A 15077-nucleotide genomic window follows, 5' to 3' on the forward strand; every position below is an offset into this window, starting at 1 on the left:
TCTTGTAAGTATACTGGTTTTGGCCTGCTTGACTTTTTAAAATGTTTGTGATAGACTTGGAATGTTAATATTTGGATAAAAGAAACTTTTTTTTTACTATTTTAAGATTTTAACTGTGTGACCACAAAGTGGAATAACTTGGAACATTTCTATGTTAGCTTTTTATCAGAGTAAAATTCTACTTTATTTGGAAACTTTAAGTATGAGATGAGATGATACCCTATTTCTCAGGCTTAGTGAAAATATAATAAAGTAGCTGACTTGACAGGGAGAAAAAAAATCCTACTTCATAATGTATGAATCATAGAAAAATGGGAGGTCACTGGAAATATTTTGTTTTTTAAAATTTTTGGAATGTCTGCCTTAAGTGCTTGAAATATGATAAAGGTTAGGAAAGACAAACAGTTGAAAGTTTCTTGAACTTATCCTCTTACTTAATTAGTAACAGGAATAATGCATCTCAAATTTGGATATTTATCTAAAAACATGCCTTTTAAATGGTAGTCTAGTGTAAATTAGAAGGCTTTTGTAATGCTGTTTAAATATTTTCACATTATGTTGTTTTGAACTTAAAGATTCAGTCTTACTTTTTACTTATTACAAGTAAGATTTTTGAACATCCTTGCTTAAAACATAGAATCCCTTTATAGTAGGGTACAGTTAATACTAAACCAATATTTATGTTCCTTTAGACATTGTTGAGACAGATTATAAGTATGTGTGTACTTTACTTATATGCTGTATTGATAGTGGTTAAAAGTATGACCCTATAGGTAATCTTTTTAAGCAAATAAAACTGTTTGGATGCTTTCCCAGTACGATTGGATTGCCCTCCAGGCGTATCTCTTCAATGCGATCCCGAATGTAATGAGTGTCATTAGCCTTGCAGAAAGTATCATCTGTAATCGAAGTTATGTTGTTAAACTGAAAAATAAGAGGAAAAAACTGTTCAGAAATCTGAAATCAACCTTCTGTATGCTATGTAATGGGATCCCACAGAATATTTGATCTAAAAAGTGATTTTTAAATATTGTACATACTGTGTATCTTCATCATAATAAAACCCTCTCTGTGCAACCTGAGTCCCCTATTTTAAGTCTGCAGTATTATTTTGGAAGAACGGAGTACTTGCTGTTTAATATCCATGTAACACAAAGTTTTGAGTATAAATAGGACTATACCAGCTGGAAAAAGTGTCCTATTCTATAGTAAAAACTCAAAAATGGCTTTTGTGTCCTTAGAATTCTCTGAAGAATTTTACCAAAATGTTTACCACTATTTGGAGAAATAAATGTAAGTCCGAAGTCCCTCACTTGAAATCTGTGTTAGATTAACTTGGAGATACCAAGTGTACACCTGGAGACAAATCCCACTCAAGCAGATTTTACAATTATTGTGATAGTCCACTTGTTATACTCTGGACAGAATTTGGGCTTCTGGGTAATAGAGTTCATTTGGCTAAGTATTAATACTTTTGATAGTCATTTAACTATCACACTGCCATAGTGATCTAACCAAAATTTACATATGAATTAGTGAGTTTCCCTGTCAGTCATAAGATTGACCTATAGGTAATTAAAGACAGATACTGTGAAAAGAACAATCATACCTGAAGGTGAATTACACGTAGACTTTCTGGTAAATTAAGAGGCACAGATTCCAGTGCATTGTGGTCCAAGTAGAGGAAGGAGAGGTTATTCAATTTCTGTGAGGAGAGTTTTGAGTGTTATTGAGGTATGTGCGTTTCTTAAAGAATTCTAGTAATACATAGACATATAGTGTATATACACATGGATATTGATATAAATGTATATCAATAGGATCAATTGTTGGTATGGTAGATTTTTGTTTTGAGTTTTTTTTTTTTTTTCTGACTTCACAAGCAGTGTATTTTGGTTTTTTATGACAACCAGTAGAGCTCTACAGCATACCTTCACCTTTCCTGAGCCTCTGGAGCTTCCTATCTCAGCTCTACCAGTTTCTAGCGAAGTGGTAACTCCAAAGAAATGTATGTGTTTTGCAAGATGTTTCCCAAAGCAATTTTTTTTCTTTTTTGGCAACTGGCTGGTACACAAAGCAATTATTAAACACTTAGCTTGATATGTTTTTTTCCATAAGGGCTTTATGTTGGATTGTTCTTCATGATCAGTAACCCATTATTGTATATAGTTGTGTACTATGATTTCAGGATGTAATATGCCCCTGACATCACTCTTTTACCTTACCTTTGGTATGCATCCTGTGCCAGATTTTGGTAATTCTTTTTCGTGCTGTTATGTTAATCCTTTTTTAAAGCTTCCTACCATTCCACTATATAGGCAACGCACTATCTTCCCAGTGGGCCTTACTTACATGGGTAAACTGATTTTACCTGTGGCTGTTGCAGCCTAGGGCATTAAGCAAAACTGTGAAGTAGCCAAGTTTATTATTTTCATGCTATTTGTTACGAATTTCTTCTGTAATACATACATAAAACCCAAAATATCTAAAGATTCTTTTTGTGAAATGTTGATCAGTTCTTGTAGATCCTCCCCCCCCCGTTCTTGTAGATCTTTAACATGCCAGTTATTGAAAGAATGACCATTGCAAATTAATATCTTCAAATCACAGTTTTTTAAAAAAATAAGTGTCTAGTTTTTTATAAAATCTCCTAAGAGTTTCTTAACTTCTGAGTCCTTTATAAGGAACACTAGAGGAACTCTGATATAAATTTAAAATGTCCCTTAAAGTTGAAAAAGGATTTCTTAAATGTAAACAAAAAGAAAAGTAAAGAAAATGGAGTATTTTTACATTTTCTAACAGACTGTATATTTGTGGACAGATTATACACTTGTGTGATTATCATAAACTTTATGATAATGAATATTTGATAGTTTTAGGTCCTTCTATTAGGAGTTATCTTTAGAAGCTACAAACCTTGTCTTTTGAGTGAGATTATGTCTGTTGCCAACAGTAACATCTCCCTCCTTTTATCTGGGGTTACTTTCTAAGATTGGAAATGATTATATGAGAGCTAGAAAAGTCCTGGCTGAGGTAATTAGTTCTGTAGACCATGCATTTTGAGACACCCTGGCTACCTGAGTCAAAGTAGATTACCTTCCCTTTTTCCTAGATAATATTTTTTTGAATTACTAAATTAAGAAATGCATTTAATTCTTATTACATGTAGACTTTTGTATTAGGTGCCATCATGAAATTCAAAGGAAAGTCTGCCTACAGAATTTTACAGCTTAATATTTTTAAATATTAAAAGTAAAATTCAGTGTTTACTTTTGGAACTTCATTTTTTCTGATAATCGTAAGTTGCTAATATTGTAAGGAAAAGGAAACACAGAAAAACTCCCACTTTGAGTTTTTATAGACTGTAAGTGCTATGAGGAGAGGGACAACCAGCTATCTAAATAAATTTATTTGCTATATAAACAAGTGAAAAAATGGGATACAGATATAACCCTATGAAACAAGATAAAGGTTATATATTTTAAGTGAGGTACAGCCATAAGCTAGACAGAATGAGTCTAATAGGATCGCTATTTATTATATAAATGTTTTCATTTATTAAATCAAAATAGTTTAAAAATGTATCAAAACAGAATTCTAGAACAAAGTTTATCTTTTATCCTATTATCCCTGATATTGTGTCTAGTCATGCTATAAAATACTTACTTTGAATGCGTTTGCTTTGATTCCTCTACTCTTGATTTTGTTGTATTTCGCATTAAATAAAGTGAGTTTGGGAGGAAGAACAGGAAGTTTCAGTAGTTGATTTTCAGCCAGTGAAAGTTCTTCTAACAGAGAAAGCTTTGAAAAAGTACCATCTTCTATTTCTTCTATCAAATTTCCTGTAAAATCGAGTCTTCTTAAGTTAGCTTGAGGGGGAAAATATACAAAAAAAAGTGAAGTTAAATTTCCATTGCACGGACTGAAGAAAAGCATTTGTTTATGTGTAATAGATTACTCAAATATCTTCTATTTTTAGTGCCTAGTAGAATGTCTGCAATTAGTAAAGTTTTATTGAATGAACACTGAGCATCTCTCTGTCCCTGACACTAATGCCCTTTCTAGATGGACTCCTAGAATCTCAGGTGTGGAAGGGATCTTAACGTTAATAGAGTATTTCCATCCCTGTGTTTGAATTTATCAGGATGCTCAAGGAGTTTGAAAGAAATTCTTGTTGCAGATCATGGTAAGTAAGCATTACATTTGGTTGAGTGGAATTGCGTAATATTTTTGGATTTTTTGCCATCATGTTACATTGTAATTGTGGGTATCTTATTCTCTCTCTGCCTTATTGCTAATGACAACAGACAGTAGTAGTGCCTGGTATCAGTATTTTAAATGTACTTCCCAGATATTTTTAATATGCAGCCTGGTTTAAGAACCATGAATTAAAGTAAGGAAAAGCTGTTTCTGTGCTTTTATAGTAAAGGTAGAAAATAAAACGTTGTGGTTAGAGAAGCATCTCGGTTATATTGGTGCTGCTCACTGTCTGAGGTGAAATAGATCTTGAAGTATTGGGATTGATGAGATGTAGTTGCCCATATGTTAGATGGGCTGTCAACATACTCACTGAAGTCACCAGCAAGGAAGTATGACAGTAGATGTCTGAATGGAAAGGAGATTTACCAGGGAACCAGTGGATTCTTGTGCAGTGAGGAGAATGCTTATAGATTCCAACAGTGACAGCTCTGGATGTGGTAGGCCACAAGTATGTAGAAATTTGTGTTTATATGAGTTAAATACTGACATGAGTTAATGCTAACTCTTATTTAAACTTACGTATGTCTGCAAAATCTTTGGCAGTCAGCTTTTTAATTTTGTTGAATCGTGCATAAAGATAGGCAGATTCCTTTGGCAAGGGTGGCACAGCATCAATGTCAACTTCTTCACAGTATACAGAGCCACTTAAACACACACACAGCAGGCATGTGGGCATTTCTAAATTGGGAAACAAAATCATAAAAGTATAAACAGTAGTTTGAAAATATTTGACCTCTAGTGGTAAAATTATTGCTATCATGAGTGCTATTATTAATTTGAAAAGATGTTTTGCAGAATCACAGGTGATAGCAGAAAAGGTATTTAGTCACGGTAGCTAGTGACCTACATTGTGCTTGATAATTCACCAGAATTTTGTAATCCACACTCTCTTTTTATTCTCCGTTTTAGCAGCAGAGCTTAATTGCTCAATTGATTGACAGTCACATTTCCTCATTTGAATACCAAAAAAGAATTTATAAAGCAGGAGTGAAGATAAGCTTGATTTACCAAGTTTGGTGTGTCAGAAACATATTTCACATTGGTGACAGTAGCTAATGACTTAGAAACCATTAGTTAAGTAAAGAAACCATTAATGTGAAAATAAGAGTCATTATTGGCACAGCTAGGATCCCATTACACCTCAGGCCATTCATTGCATTTACTTGTCACGCCTCTTTCCTTAAACCTGGAACAGTTCCTTAGTATTTGATTTTCGTATCTCTTTTGAAAAGTACAGTGGGTTTTTTTTTTTAATTTTAATTTTTCAGGGCATTTATTTTGCAGAATGTTTTTCTATTGGGGTGTGTCTGGAGCTCCTCATTTTTGGCAGGAATACCACGGAAATGGTGTTGCATCTTCAGTGCTGTATATCAGGAGGCACGTGATATCTGTTTGTTTCACTCCTGATAGTCTTTGGTTACTTGGTTCAAGTGGTATCCACTGCACTTCTCACTCTGGAAAGCCACTATTTTTCATCTTATAATTAATGAGTATCTTCTGGAGAAGTACCTTGAGACTCTAAATGTCTGGTGCATCATCAGACTTTCACCCACTAGTTTTAGCATCTATTGATGATTCTTACCTGAATTGTTTATCACTAGGATATTTGCCACATAGTGATTTTTTGATCCCATCATTCTTTCTACATTTGTTAGTTGGCATTCTGCTGTAAGGTGGAACACTCCCTCCTTACTCATTTTTTTATATCAATATCAACTTATGGATTCTCTATCCTGTGAGTCATAATCCATTACCATCATGTTTATTTTAATATCAAGTTGTTGCAGATTGCAAGTTGTTTCAGTGAGAGCCCTTTCAAGCTTTTTTTCCCCGTCACAACCTTTTGTGGTTAATTGACATACAGTAAATTGCTCATATTTAAATTGCATAATTTATGACTTTTTGACATACGTCTACACCCATGAAACCTTCACCACTACCAAGGTAATTAACATATTCCTCACCCCGAAACGTTTTCTCACACGCCTTGGTAATCCTTCCCTTCCACACTTGTCCCCACGCAACCACTGATCTGCTTTTGATCATTATACATTAGTTTGCATTTGTGAAAATTTTTTATCAGAAGTATCAGGCAGTGTATACTCTTTTGTCTGGCTTCTTTTACTCAGCATAATTATTTTGAGATTCATCCATTAATGCATGTGTCAATAGTTTATTCCTCTTTATTACTGAGTAGTATTCCATTTTCTCAATACATACAGTACATACAATTTGTATGGTCATGTCTTATGAACATTTGGGTTGTTTCCAGGTTTTACCTATTTCAAGGAAAGCTGCTATGGACATTTTTGTACAAGCTTGTGTGGACTTACTGCTTTCATTTCTCTTGGGTAAAATGCCTAGGAGTGGAATGTCTAGGTCTTTTAATAATTATGTGTTTTACCTTTTGAAGAAAGTCTCAAACTGTTTTTCCAAAGTGCCATTTTATATTCCCATCAGCAGTGTATGAGAGTTCCAGTTGCTCCACATGCTTGCCGATATTCGGTATGGTTGGTCTTTTTAATTTGAGCCATTCAAGTAGGGTATGTTGTGGTATTTCATTGCATTTTAATTTGTATTGCCCTAGTGCTAATGATGTTGAACATTTTTATGTGCTTATTTGCCATTCATATATTTTCTTTGATAAAGTGTCTGTTCATATTTTTTGCCTATTTTTACTCGGGTTTCTGTATTATTATTACTAGATTATAAGAATATATATGAGGGTACTTCAAAAAGTTCATGGAAAAATAGACTTAAAAGTTAATATGAATTGTTCCATGAACTTTTTGAAGTACCCTTGTATTCTAGATAGAAGTCATTTGTCAGATTTACATTTTGTAAATGTTTTACCCCAGTCTGTGATTTGTCTTTTTATTTTCTTATCATTTAAAATGTTTTGAAGAGCAAACATTTTAAATTTTAATGAAGAACAATTGATTGTTTTATAGTTTATGCTTTTTGTGTTGTAATTAAGAAGTGTTTACCAACTACTAAGATTTTATCTTTTTCTTCTAGAAGTTGTATAGGTTAAGCTCTTTATGTTTAGTTGTGGGGTCCATTTCAAGTTAATTTCTATATATGGTGACTGGAAAGGTCACGATTCTTTCTTAAAAAATTTTTTCCTATGGCTACCTTGTTCTCTCAGTAACTTTTTTGGAAAAGATTATTCTTTCCCCATTAAATTGTTTTGGCACATTGTCAAAAACTAGTTGACCATATTGTGTAAGCCGATTTCTGGACTCTGTTCTATTCTGTTGATCTATTTTTTTTAAAATGCCAGTACCACAATGTCTTGATTCCTGTACCTTTATAACAAGTCTTGATATTAGGTAGTATAAATCCTTCAAGTTTGTTCTTCAACATTGTTTTGAATATTCTAGGTCCTTTACATTTCCATATAAATTTTAGAATCAGCTTGTTAGTTAAAAAAAAAAATTCTTGTTAAGATTTTGATTGGTACTGTGTTGAATCTATACATATATTTGGGGAAAATTGACATCTTAATGGTATTGAGTCTTCCAGACCTTGAACACAATACATTTCTCCATATATTTAGGTCTTCTTTAATTTCTCTCAGCAATGTTGTCTTGATTTCAGTGTACGTATTTATATCTATATATTTCATATATTTTGATATTTTTTTAAAAAGTTAAATATCCCCGTTATTGTCAGAGAACTTCCTTATTTTCTGGCAAGGCAAGGTGTCCCAGACCAGTCTTGCACTTTCCTTGCCCCAATCCTGAAATCAGCTGTCTCTTCAAGAAGCACTGGTTCCTTTTAGTGGAAAATAGTGTTAGCTATGAAGATCTAGATGCTGAGTGTGCTCATTGCCTGGAATCTCATTGCTTATAGGCTCTTTCAGCTGAAAGAGCTAGGAAATATAAGTGTGAGTATTTGTCTCTTTCTCCATATGAACACACATGTATACAACATGTATATGTATATAAACATATACTGCATATGCTCACATATGTACATAAACACACCATATGCATACATACACACTCACACAGAAGGACAAACACGTCTATATTTCTGTATCTCTGTTTATATACACAAACCATGAGTTCATACTAATATCTTACATTATAGTCCAACTCCACAGTATCCTTTTCTAGCCTTCCACCTTTCTATATTTGGAATGCTCTTCTCTGATAGTCAGAAACCTGGCTCACATTATCCATAGTATATTCACTTTACTCAGACCTAGAATACACATTACGCAGTTTCAATATTGCTAACTCATAACACTTCAAAAAATGAACCTACTTACTGGAATTTAGTATGAGTTTATAGGCTTTTTTGTCTTTAGTCTGAAGGTGTATAGTCAAAATACTGTGTTTAAGTGTTACTGGGATTAAATTTTTTCCCATCCTTTAGAGTGTTATGTTATTAATTTGAAGTATGATTAAGTTTATGTTTTTCTGTTTGTATTTCAGTTTGGGTTCTTTTTACTTTATCCTTGTTGATTTTATTTATATACGAGAGTATTTCAAAACATTGGCAGAATTAAAAGATCATAGAATCTTTCCATGAACTTTCTGAAGACTCTTCATATATGTTTGTTTGCCTATATGAAACATAGCATTGTTCTAAAAAGTAAATCTACACAAAAAGTGTATAGTCAGAGAAGTGTCACACCCCCCTCCCAATTCCTGTTTAGCCCATTCCTATCTCCCCATCCTTTCCACCCATGATCCCACTTATTTTCCCTATAGGTAACTAGTCTTAAGTTTTTCAATTACCTTTCCTGTGTTTCTTTTTACACAAATGAGTAGATACGTGTGTGTGTGTGTGTGTGTGTGTGTGTGTGTTTGATATCCCTTTCTTTCTTACAAGAAAGGCATCATGTTATAGATTCTCTTTAGCATTTTGCTTTTTTCACATAGTGTTTTCTGGAAATGATTTCATTTTAGTTGTTAAAGATCTTCCTCATTCATTTTTACAACTGTATAGTGTTCCCTTGTGTGGATGTGTCATTGTTTATTCAGTCACACTTCAGTGTTTGGATATTTAGATTAGTTCCAATATTTTGCATTTGCAAACAATGCTTCCATGATTTTGCATTTTTATTTTCTTATTTTTGAGGTGTACCTTCAGGGTAAATATCTAGAAGTTGATTTCTATATTGAAAAGTAAATACACGTTTGGTTTCAGATATTGTCAAATTCCTGTCCAGAAGTGCTAATTTGCTAATTTGCGTTCCTTCTGGCAACATATGAGAGGGTCTGTTACATCACAGGCCTGCCAATGTAATATATCAATATATTGTTATACTTTCATTTTTGTCAGTCAGATGAGGTTAAAGTTGTATCTCAATTTTGCATTTCTGTATATGTGAGATTGAGTGTCTTTTCATATATTTAAGGGTCATTTAAAAATAATTTTGTAAATTGTCTCTTCATATCTTTTGCCCATTTTTCCAATGGATTTTTTGTCAATTTCTTTTCCTTGATTTTTAAGAGTTCTTTATATGTTAGAGATATTAGCTCTTTATCTGTAATACATGTTGCAAATATCTGTCCCAGTTTCCAGTTTTCTTTGATTTTTGTTTTTGAGGTTTTATGCCATGTAAAAGTTTACTTTCATGAGTCAAATTTATTGATCTTTTCTATTATTATTGTCTCTGGATTTTGAGGCACCCTACATGCAGGTTATCTTCTAGTACTTATATGGTTTCATTTTATACATTTAGATGCCTAATCTATTTGGAGTTTATTTCTCTGTGTGAAGTATGGATCTAATTGTAACCCTTTTCAGAAGCTTACTCAGCACCACTTTAAAAAAAAAAAAAAACACCATTTTCGCTTCAGTGATTTGAGTTGGTCCCTTTATTTATACCAAATAGACTTTCTATTCTATTCCACTGGTCTTTTTCTCTATTGATGTACCAGTGTCATGCTTTTTTTTTAAGTACAGAGAGGTTTTACAATATGTTTAATGTATAGTAGGTCTAGTTCCTGCATATACCTGTCATTGTTCCATGTTTCTCTGTTTGTACATGTTTTTCCATAGGAATTTTAGAATCAATTTTTCTAGCTTTATAAAGAAATTTATTCATAATTTTAGTGGGATTGCCTAAAATTTATAAATTTAGAGAGGACTGACATCTTTATGATACTGAGTCATCTATCCAAGAACAAGGAATGTCTTTTCATTTGTTAAAGTTTATTTTTACTATAATACTTCTCAGATATTTAAAGATGTATTTTCTATTTTGGTTTATTTTGATTTTATTGTAGCAATGTAGAAATTAGTGTGATTTTTTTTCATGTTATGTGAAATAATGTGCTGAAATAGAGCAAGAAAAAAACAGATACATAGGAACTGTGAAGTAGGACTTATACTTTGCTGTTTACTATGTTTTCTGTTGTTCTAATTGAAATGTACACTATAGTTATTCTGAATATAGCCTTTTCTCTTCTGTGAGTTTCTTAAGACAAGAACTATATTTTATTTATCATATTCTGAGGCTGTACATTGTATTTGGCAAATAATTGATATTTAATAATTTCCCAAATTGATTTTTTTATGAACAGAAACACACACTTTGTAGATGCTGAGTTTGGGCTAAGCTTTGGTTGTTCTTGAATGTTCCTGTTCCACATTTCTCCCTCCTAACTTGGGATGGGAAATTATGTGCACTCCGAATGTATGTGACTTTATCACTGGAGATAAAATTCCACTTTATTTACTACATATTGAGGCAATTTTTGATAACTACAAGGAATAAAGTTTCATTATGCCATTTTTAAAAGACTGTTTTTGAAAAAAAAAATTAGATGATAGAGTATTCATAGTTACCTTCATTTTCTTTCTTTGGGTATGATGGTGTTATACTGTCATCTTTCTGTAATTGAAGACTTTTCTCATCAGGTATTATCATAGCTTCTTTCTCCTATTGGAAAAATAAAAGTTTGTTATCATATGTGGTAAAGTTTAAGTTTGACTGTAAAACCAAGTGATCACAGACATTTATCTTTTTTGTAGTCACAATGGCATTTCTTTTGGGCTCCATTAGGATTTTATAATAAATCCATTTCATCATTCATTAAATTATAATGTAAATATTTGTTTAATTTGTTTTAATTCTGGATTATGAGCTCCTTCAGTTAGAGAACCAGATCTTTTTTATTTTTGTATCTTCTGTTGCTATATTCAGTGCTTATTAGTACATGTTGAGTGTATTGAAATTCCAAATGAGAACAGAGAATTATCTGAATAGGAATGAAAGTTTTTGAGGTGAAACTATTCTTTATAGTTCTTGTCTGAACTGAGTTCCTCACATCAAATTCTACCATTTTGAGCAGCACTAGAGCTCTAGCATGTTATATGTGTAAAGTACTGAGTAAGCTCTTTCAGTCTCCAGGGGCGACCTTTTAATTACCTACATGCCTCCATTAAGCCCTGTCCCTTACAGCCCTCCTATTCCAGCCTTCTCACACCACTTGGACCACCAGTCTAGGCTATAACTCTGGAATAATTGGGATCTTTATTGTTTACTCTGTCTCCTATTCTTGGAGAGTGTGTTTTCTGCCATTAGATTATAGTCTATTAAGTGGTGTCCTATTCTCTCTACCTTTTATAACCATATCACACCCTAGTCTCAGTCTTGACTCCTGACCCTGCCCTTCACTTTCATTCTCTCATCTGTGTGCTGGTTGAATGTACTCTTTCCACTGCATTTGTACATCAAGTCCTAATGAAATTCTATGGCATATCACAAATATCTTAGTCCCCGTATTTATATTAAGATAGAGAAACTTGAGAGAAACTCATCTCTAAACTTTTTACTTTTTTAGGGGCTAGGGAATTTTGAAAGTGTTCTTCTTATAATTGTTAGATTCAAATCATCCAAGTGAGCCAATAGCTTATGTTATGATGCACTGCTGCTTTTTTTTTTTTTTTTTAACTTGAAGCTATGGCTACTGATATCTATCTTTTTTGTTTTAATGATGGACAAAAATAACGCTAGCATATTAATTAACTCCTTTAAAAGAAACTGTGGTGTTAGCATTTGCTCATTGTATGCTGAAAAAAGAAAAAGAAAAAAAGAAAGCAATTATGACTGGTCAGTCTTTAAATCTTTACCATCTAATTTATAGTGGAGAAGAACTTTGAAGCAATCAGTATTATTATATATTTGGCTGCATTTCTCATTTTCCACTGTGTGTGTGAGTGTGTGTGGGAGTGTGGGTGAGACACACGTAATGGGCAACAGATACTTCTGTGCTAACTTTTTCCTTGCCCAGTGTTCACTTCTGTGTGCCAAGTAAACCGCAAGTAATTACTTTGCTCATAAATATGGAGTATGAATGATGTGGTATAAAAGTCATCTCTGCAGAGTAACTCAATGATGGTTATAGTTACTTGGTACCAGTTGATAGAGGGCTAAACTGTTAAAACTGATTAAAATAGAAAGCCCCATATTAAGTAGTTTTTCATTTTTTGGTACTGTGTGTAGTTGGCATATGTAAATTGTGAAGTGCTATAGGTCCCAAAATAACCAGTAATCTTCTGTTCATTTCCTTGAACCATTGTTTTCTAAAATAATAAAACCTAAGCTGGTAATTCATCATTATTTCTCCTAATACACATTTTTCCTAATTTATTTTTGAGGCAATATGAAGTAATATGCAAATATAGGGCACTGTGTAACATAAAATGTAAATCACAACTGGTCAGGGATCATATTAAAGTCTAGTTTTTCTTAAGTTTTATTTTTTGGTTACTATAGATACTGTTTAGTTACCATAGATACTGTTTATTAATTTGGGAGGCATGCATACTTTAAAAATATAATCTTAGGGACAATTATTATGAATTAAGTTGAATCATTTAAAGTGCTTTTCCTTTCCCCTTACCTTATCAAACACATTCAAGAAAAATAAAAGCATGCATTTAAATGGGCACTATTTTAGAAGTTAAATTTAGAGTAGAAATAAAGTACCTTAATATTTTTTCCATCCAGGTATTTATCCTCATAATCTTGGCTAAATATGGTTTCTTCAAAATTATCTGGTCCATAATCATAGATAATGCGTGATTCCTGCTGAGTTGGTGGTGCTGGCTTTATCAGAGGCACAAACAGTAACAAAAGAAGTGTAGACTGCGGAGTCTTCATTTTAGCAAAAATCAAGGTGACTGGAAGTTAATAAACTAGTGGCCTGCTGACTGTGGGACAAAACTCTTTTTCCCTGGAAATAAAAATGCAGACCATCGAAGCAATATTTAAAAGCTTAGAGGATGTTTGGCAGGGTGTACGCTGTAGGGGCCAGAGAACAAGTATTTAACCCTTAGTGATCTTTAATTAGATGCTAACAGTTTTTATGTATCAGTGAACATTCTGAAAAATAGTTTCAGAAAATAGTTTGTTTATTCTGTATCAAAAATTCAACAAATGTTGATAATTTAAGTTTTTAAATAATTAAGTGCCTTGAATAGAGGTACTTGTATGCTGTTGAAATCTTCTTAGGATACCTGCAGTATAAATAGTTAAAATGAAGACCCAGGATTCTGTCTCATGTGAGTTAAAAATATCATATTTCAATTTTGCTGCTTTGTAAGAATTCTTGATTTGTATTGCTATGAGCAGAAAGAAGTTCCAAGAAAAGTTTTAAACTTTAAACTTTAAATTGTTTAACATTATGAAAAGTAGCATTAACACTTACTTTTTAGTAAAAGCCATAAATGTCCTTAATTTTCTTAAGTCTTGTAATTTTAATAGGTTATCATTATTTTTAGTTAGTAGTATTACTTTTTAAATTTAAACTAAGAAGACTGCAAAAATAGTACTGCAGACTAGAGGAAATATAGAACTTTAATCAAGGAACTTTGGGAAATGTAATGGAAAAGATTCTTTTAGACTCATCAGTCGATTTTTATCTGGTGGGTGCCCATTTCAGACTTTTTCATGAGTAACTTCAAGCAGAATCACTCAGAGTTGCTGATGCTGCATTATAGATGCCAATTTGTCAGAAATCCAGTGGTTGAAAATTAAAAATAAAATGGGTTTATGACTTTTGCAGCACCCTGTTCTTGCCTGCATGGATATTAGTGTTATGCAATGATACACGAAAGTACTTGTTAAGAATTAACCGTTCAAGGTAATTGAAACTTAAACAAATTAGAGATGGCCTTTACATTTATTAAGACTGTTAGATGAGTCATACTTTAACAAACTATTTAAAATAATATGTGAAAAATAAGCCTACCGTTGTAGCTGTTTTGAAGTTTTTTGTGGTTTTCCTCAATAGATGATCATGCTGTACATTAGCCCAAAGTGGGAGGGCGAAGGAGGAAAGCTGTGGCTTGATTTCAAACTGCTGAATAAAATTTCAGGGCCCAACAGCTTTAAGAGCAGTTTCCATGTGGTAGAGATCTTTGCCAACATTCTTTCTCTAGGGTGAAATGTAGTGTGTTGTACTAGAGAACTGTGCTTAAGATACTTGTAACTGCTGCACTCAGTCTGCTTCAGCTAATTGACTCGTGTCATTTTTAGCGTGTGTACTAAACATTTGTGTTTTAGTGAATATTAGTTTATGAAAATGACATAGTTATAAAATCATGCTTTTCATTTTGGTGCTTTCCCAGGAGATAAAACATCTGCTTTTTGAATGACCAAACCAAACCTCAAACCAAAGCATAGTTTCTGCTCTTAATTTTATGAGGACTAAAAATATTGTCCTAATACTGTAATTAATATATAGCCAAGAAGTTTTCAATATAAATATTACCACAAATTATAGTTTTGTCATTTGGGGTCTTTCCTCCCATTTTTTTTAGTTATGTATAACAAAAACCAAAGTATGAGG

The 15077-nt window shown here is 32.7% G+C and overlaps 2 protein-coding genes across 3 annotated transcripts in view; one reads left to right on the forward strand and one right to left on the reverse strand.

The window, feature by feature from the left end:
• The window catches only part of CENPP (centromere protein P), a 247727-nt gene that overhangs the window by 63158 nt on the left and 169492 nt on the right, over positions 1–15077 (forward strand). The window lies entirely within an intron of this gene.
• OGN (osteoglycin) lies at positions 748–14519 on the reverse strand. The gene is made up of 7 exons (XM_063100868.1): positions 14478–14519; positions 13214–13460; positions 11068–11161; positions 4780–4938; positions 3667–3869; positions 1610–1705; positions 748–924 (listed from the first exon to the last, which is right to left on the reverse strand). Exons 2-7 carry the CDS (start codon positions 13385–13387, stop codon positions 754–756), a joined length of 897 nt encoding a protein of 298 aa, XP_062956938.1. The 5' UTR covers positions 13388–13460; positions 14478–14519; the 3' UTR covers positions 748–753.

This window comes from Cynocephalus volans, chromosome 6 (genome assembly GCF_027409185.1).
Source record: "Cynocephalus volans isolate mCynVol1 chromosome 6, mCynVol1.pri, whole genome shotgun sequence".
Lineage (NCBI taxonomy): Eukaryota > Metazoa > Chordata > Mammalia > Dermoptera > Cynocephalidae > Cynocephalus > Cynocephalus volans.

Bases quoted from the DNA above. Each gene is read 5' to 3' on its own strand.
- OGN (XM_063100868.1), bottom strand. From the start codon at position 13,387: ATGAAGACTCCGCAGTCTACACTTCTTTTGTTACTGTTTGTGCCTCTG. The intron at 4,939-11,067 runs GTAACTATGAAT...TTCCCAATTTAG, and splicing joins CCCAAAGAAAGAAAATGAAG to AAATGCCCACATGCCTGCTG. The intron at 925-1,609 runs GTATGATTGTTC...CTTATTTTTCAG, and splicing joins TACGTGTAATTCACCTTCAG to TTTAACAACATAACTTCGAT.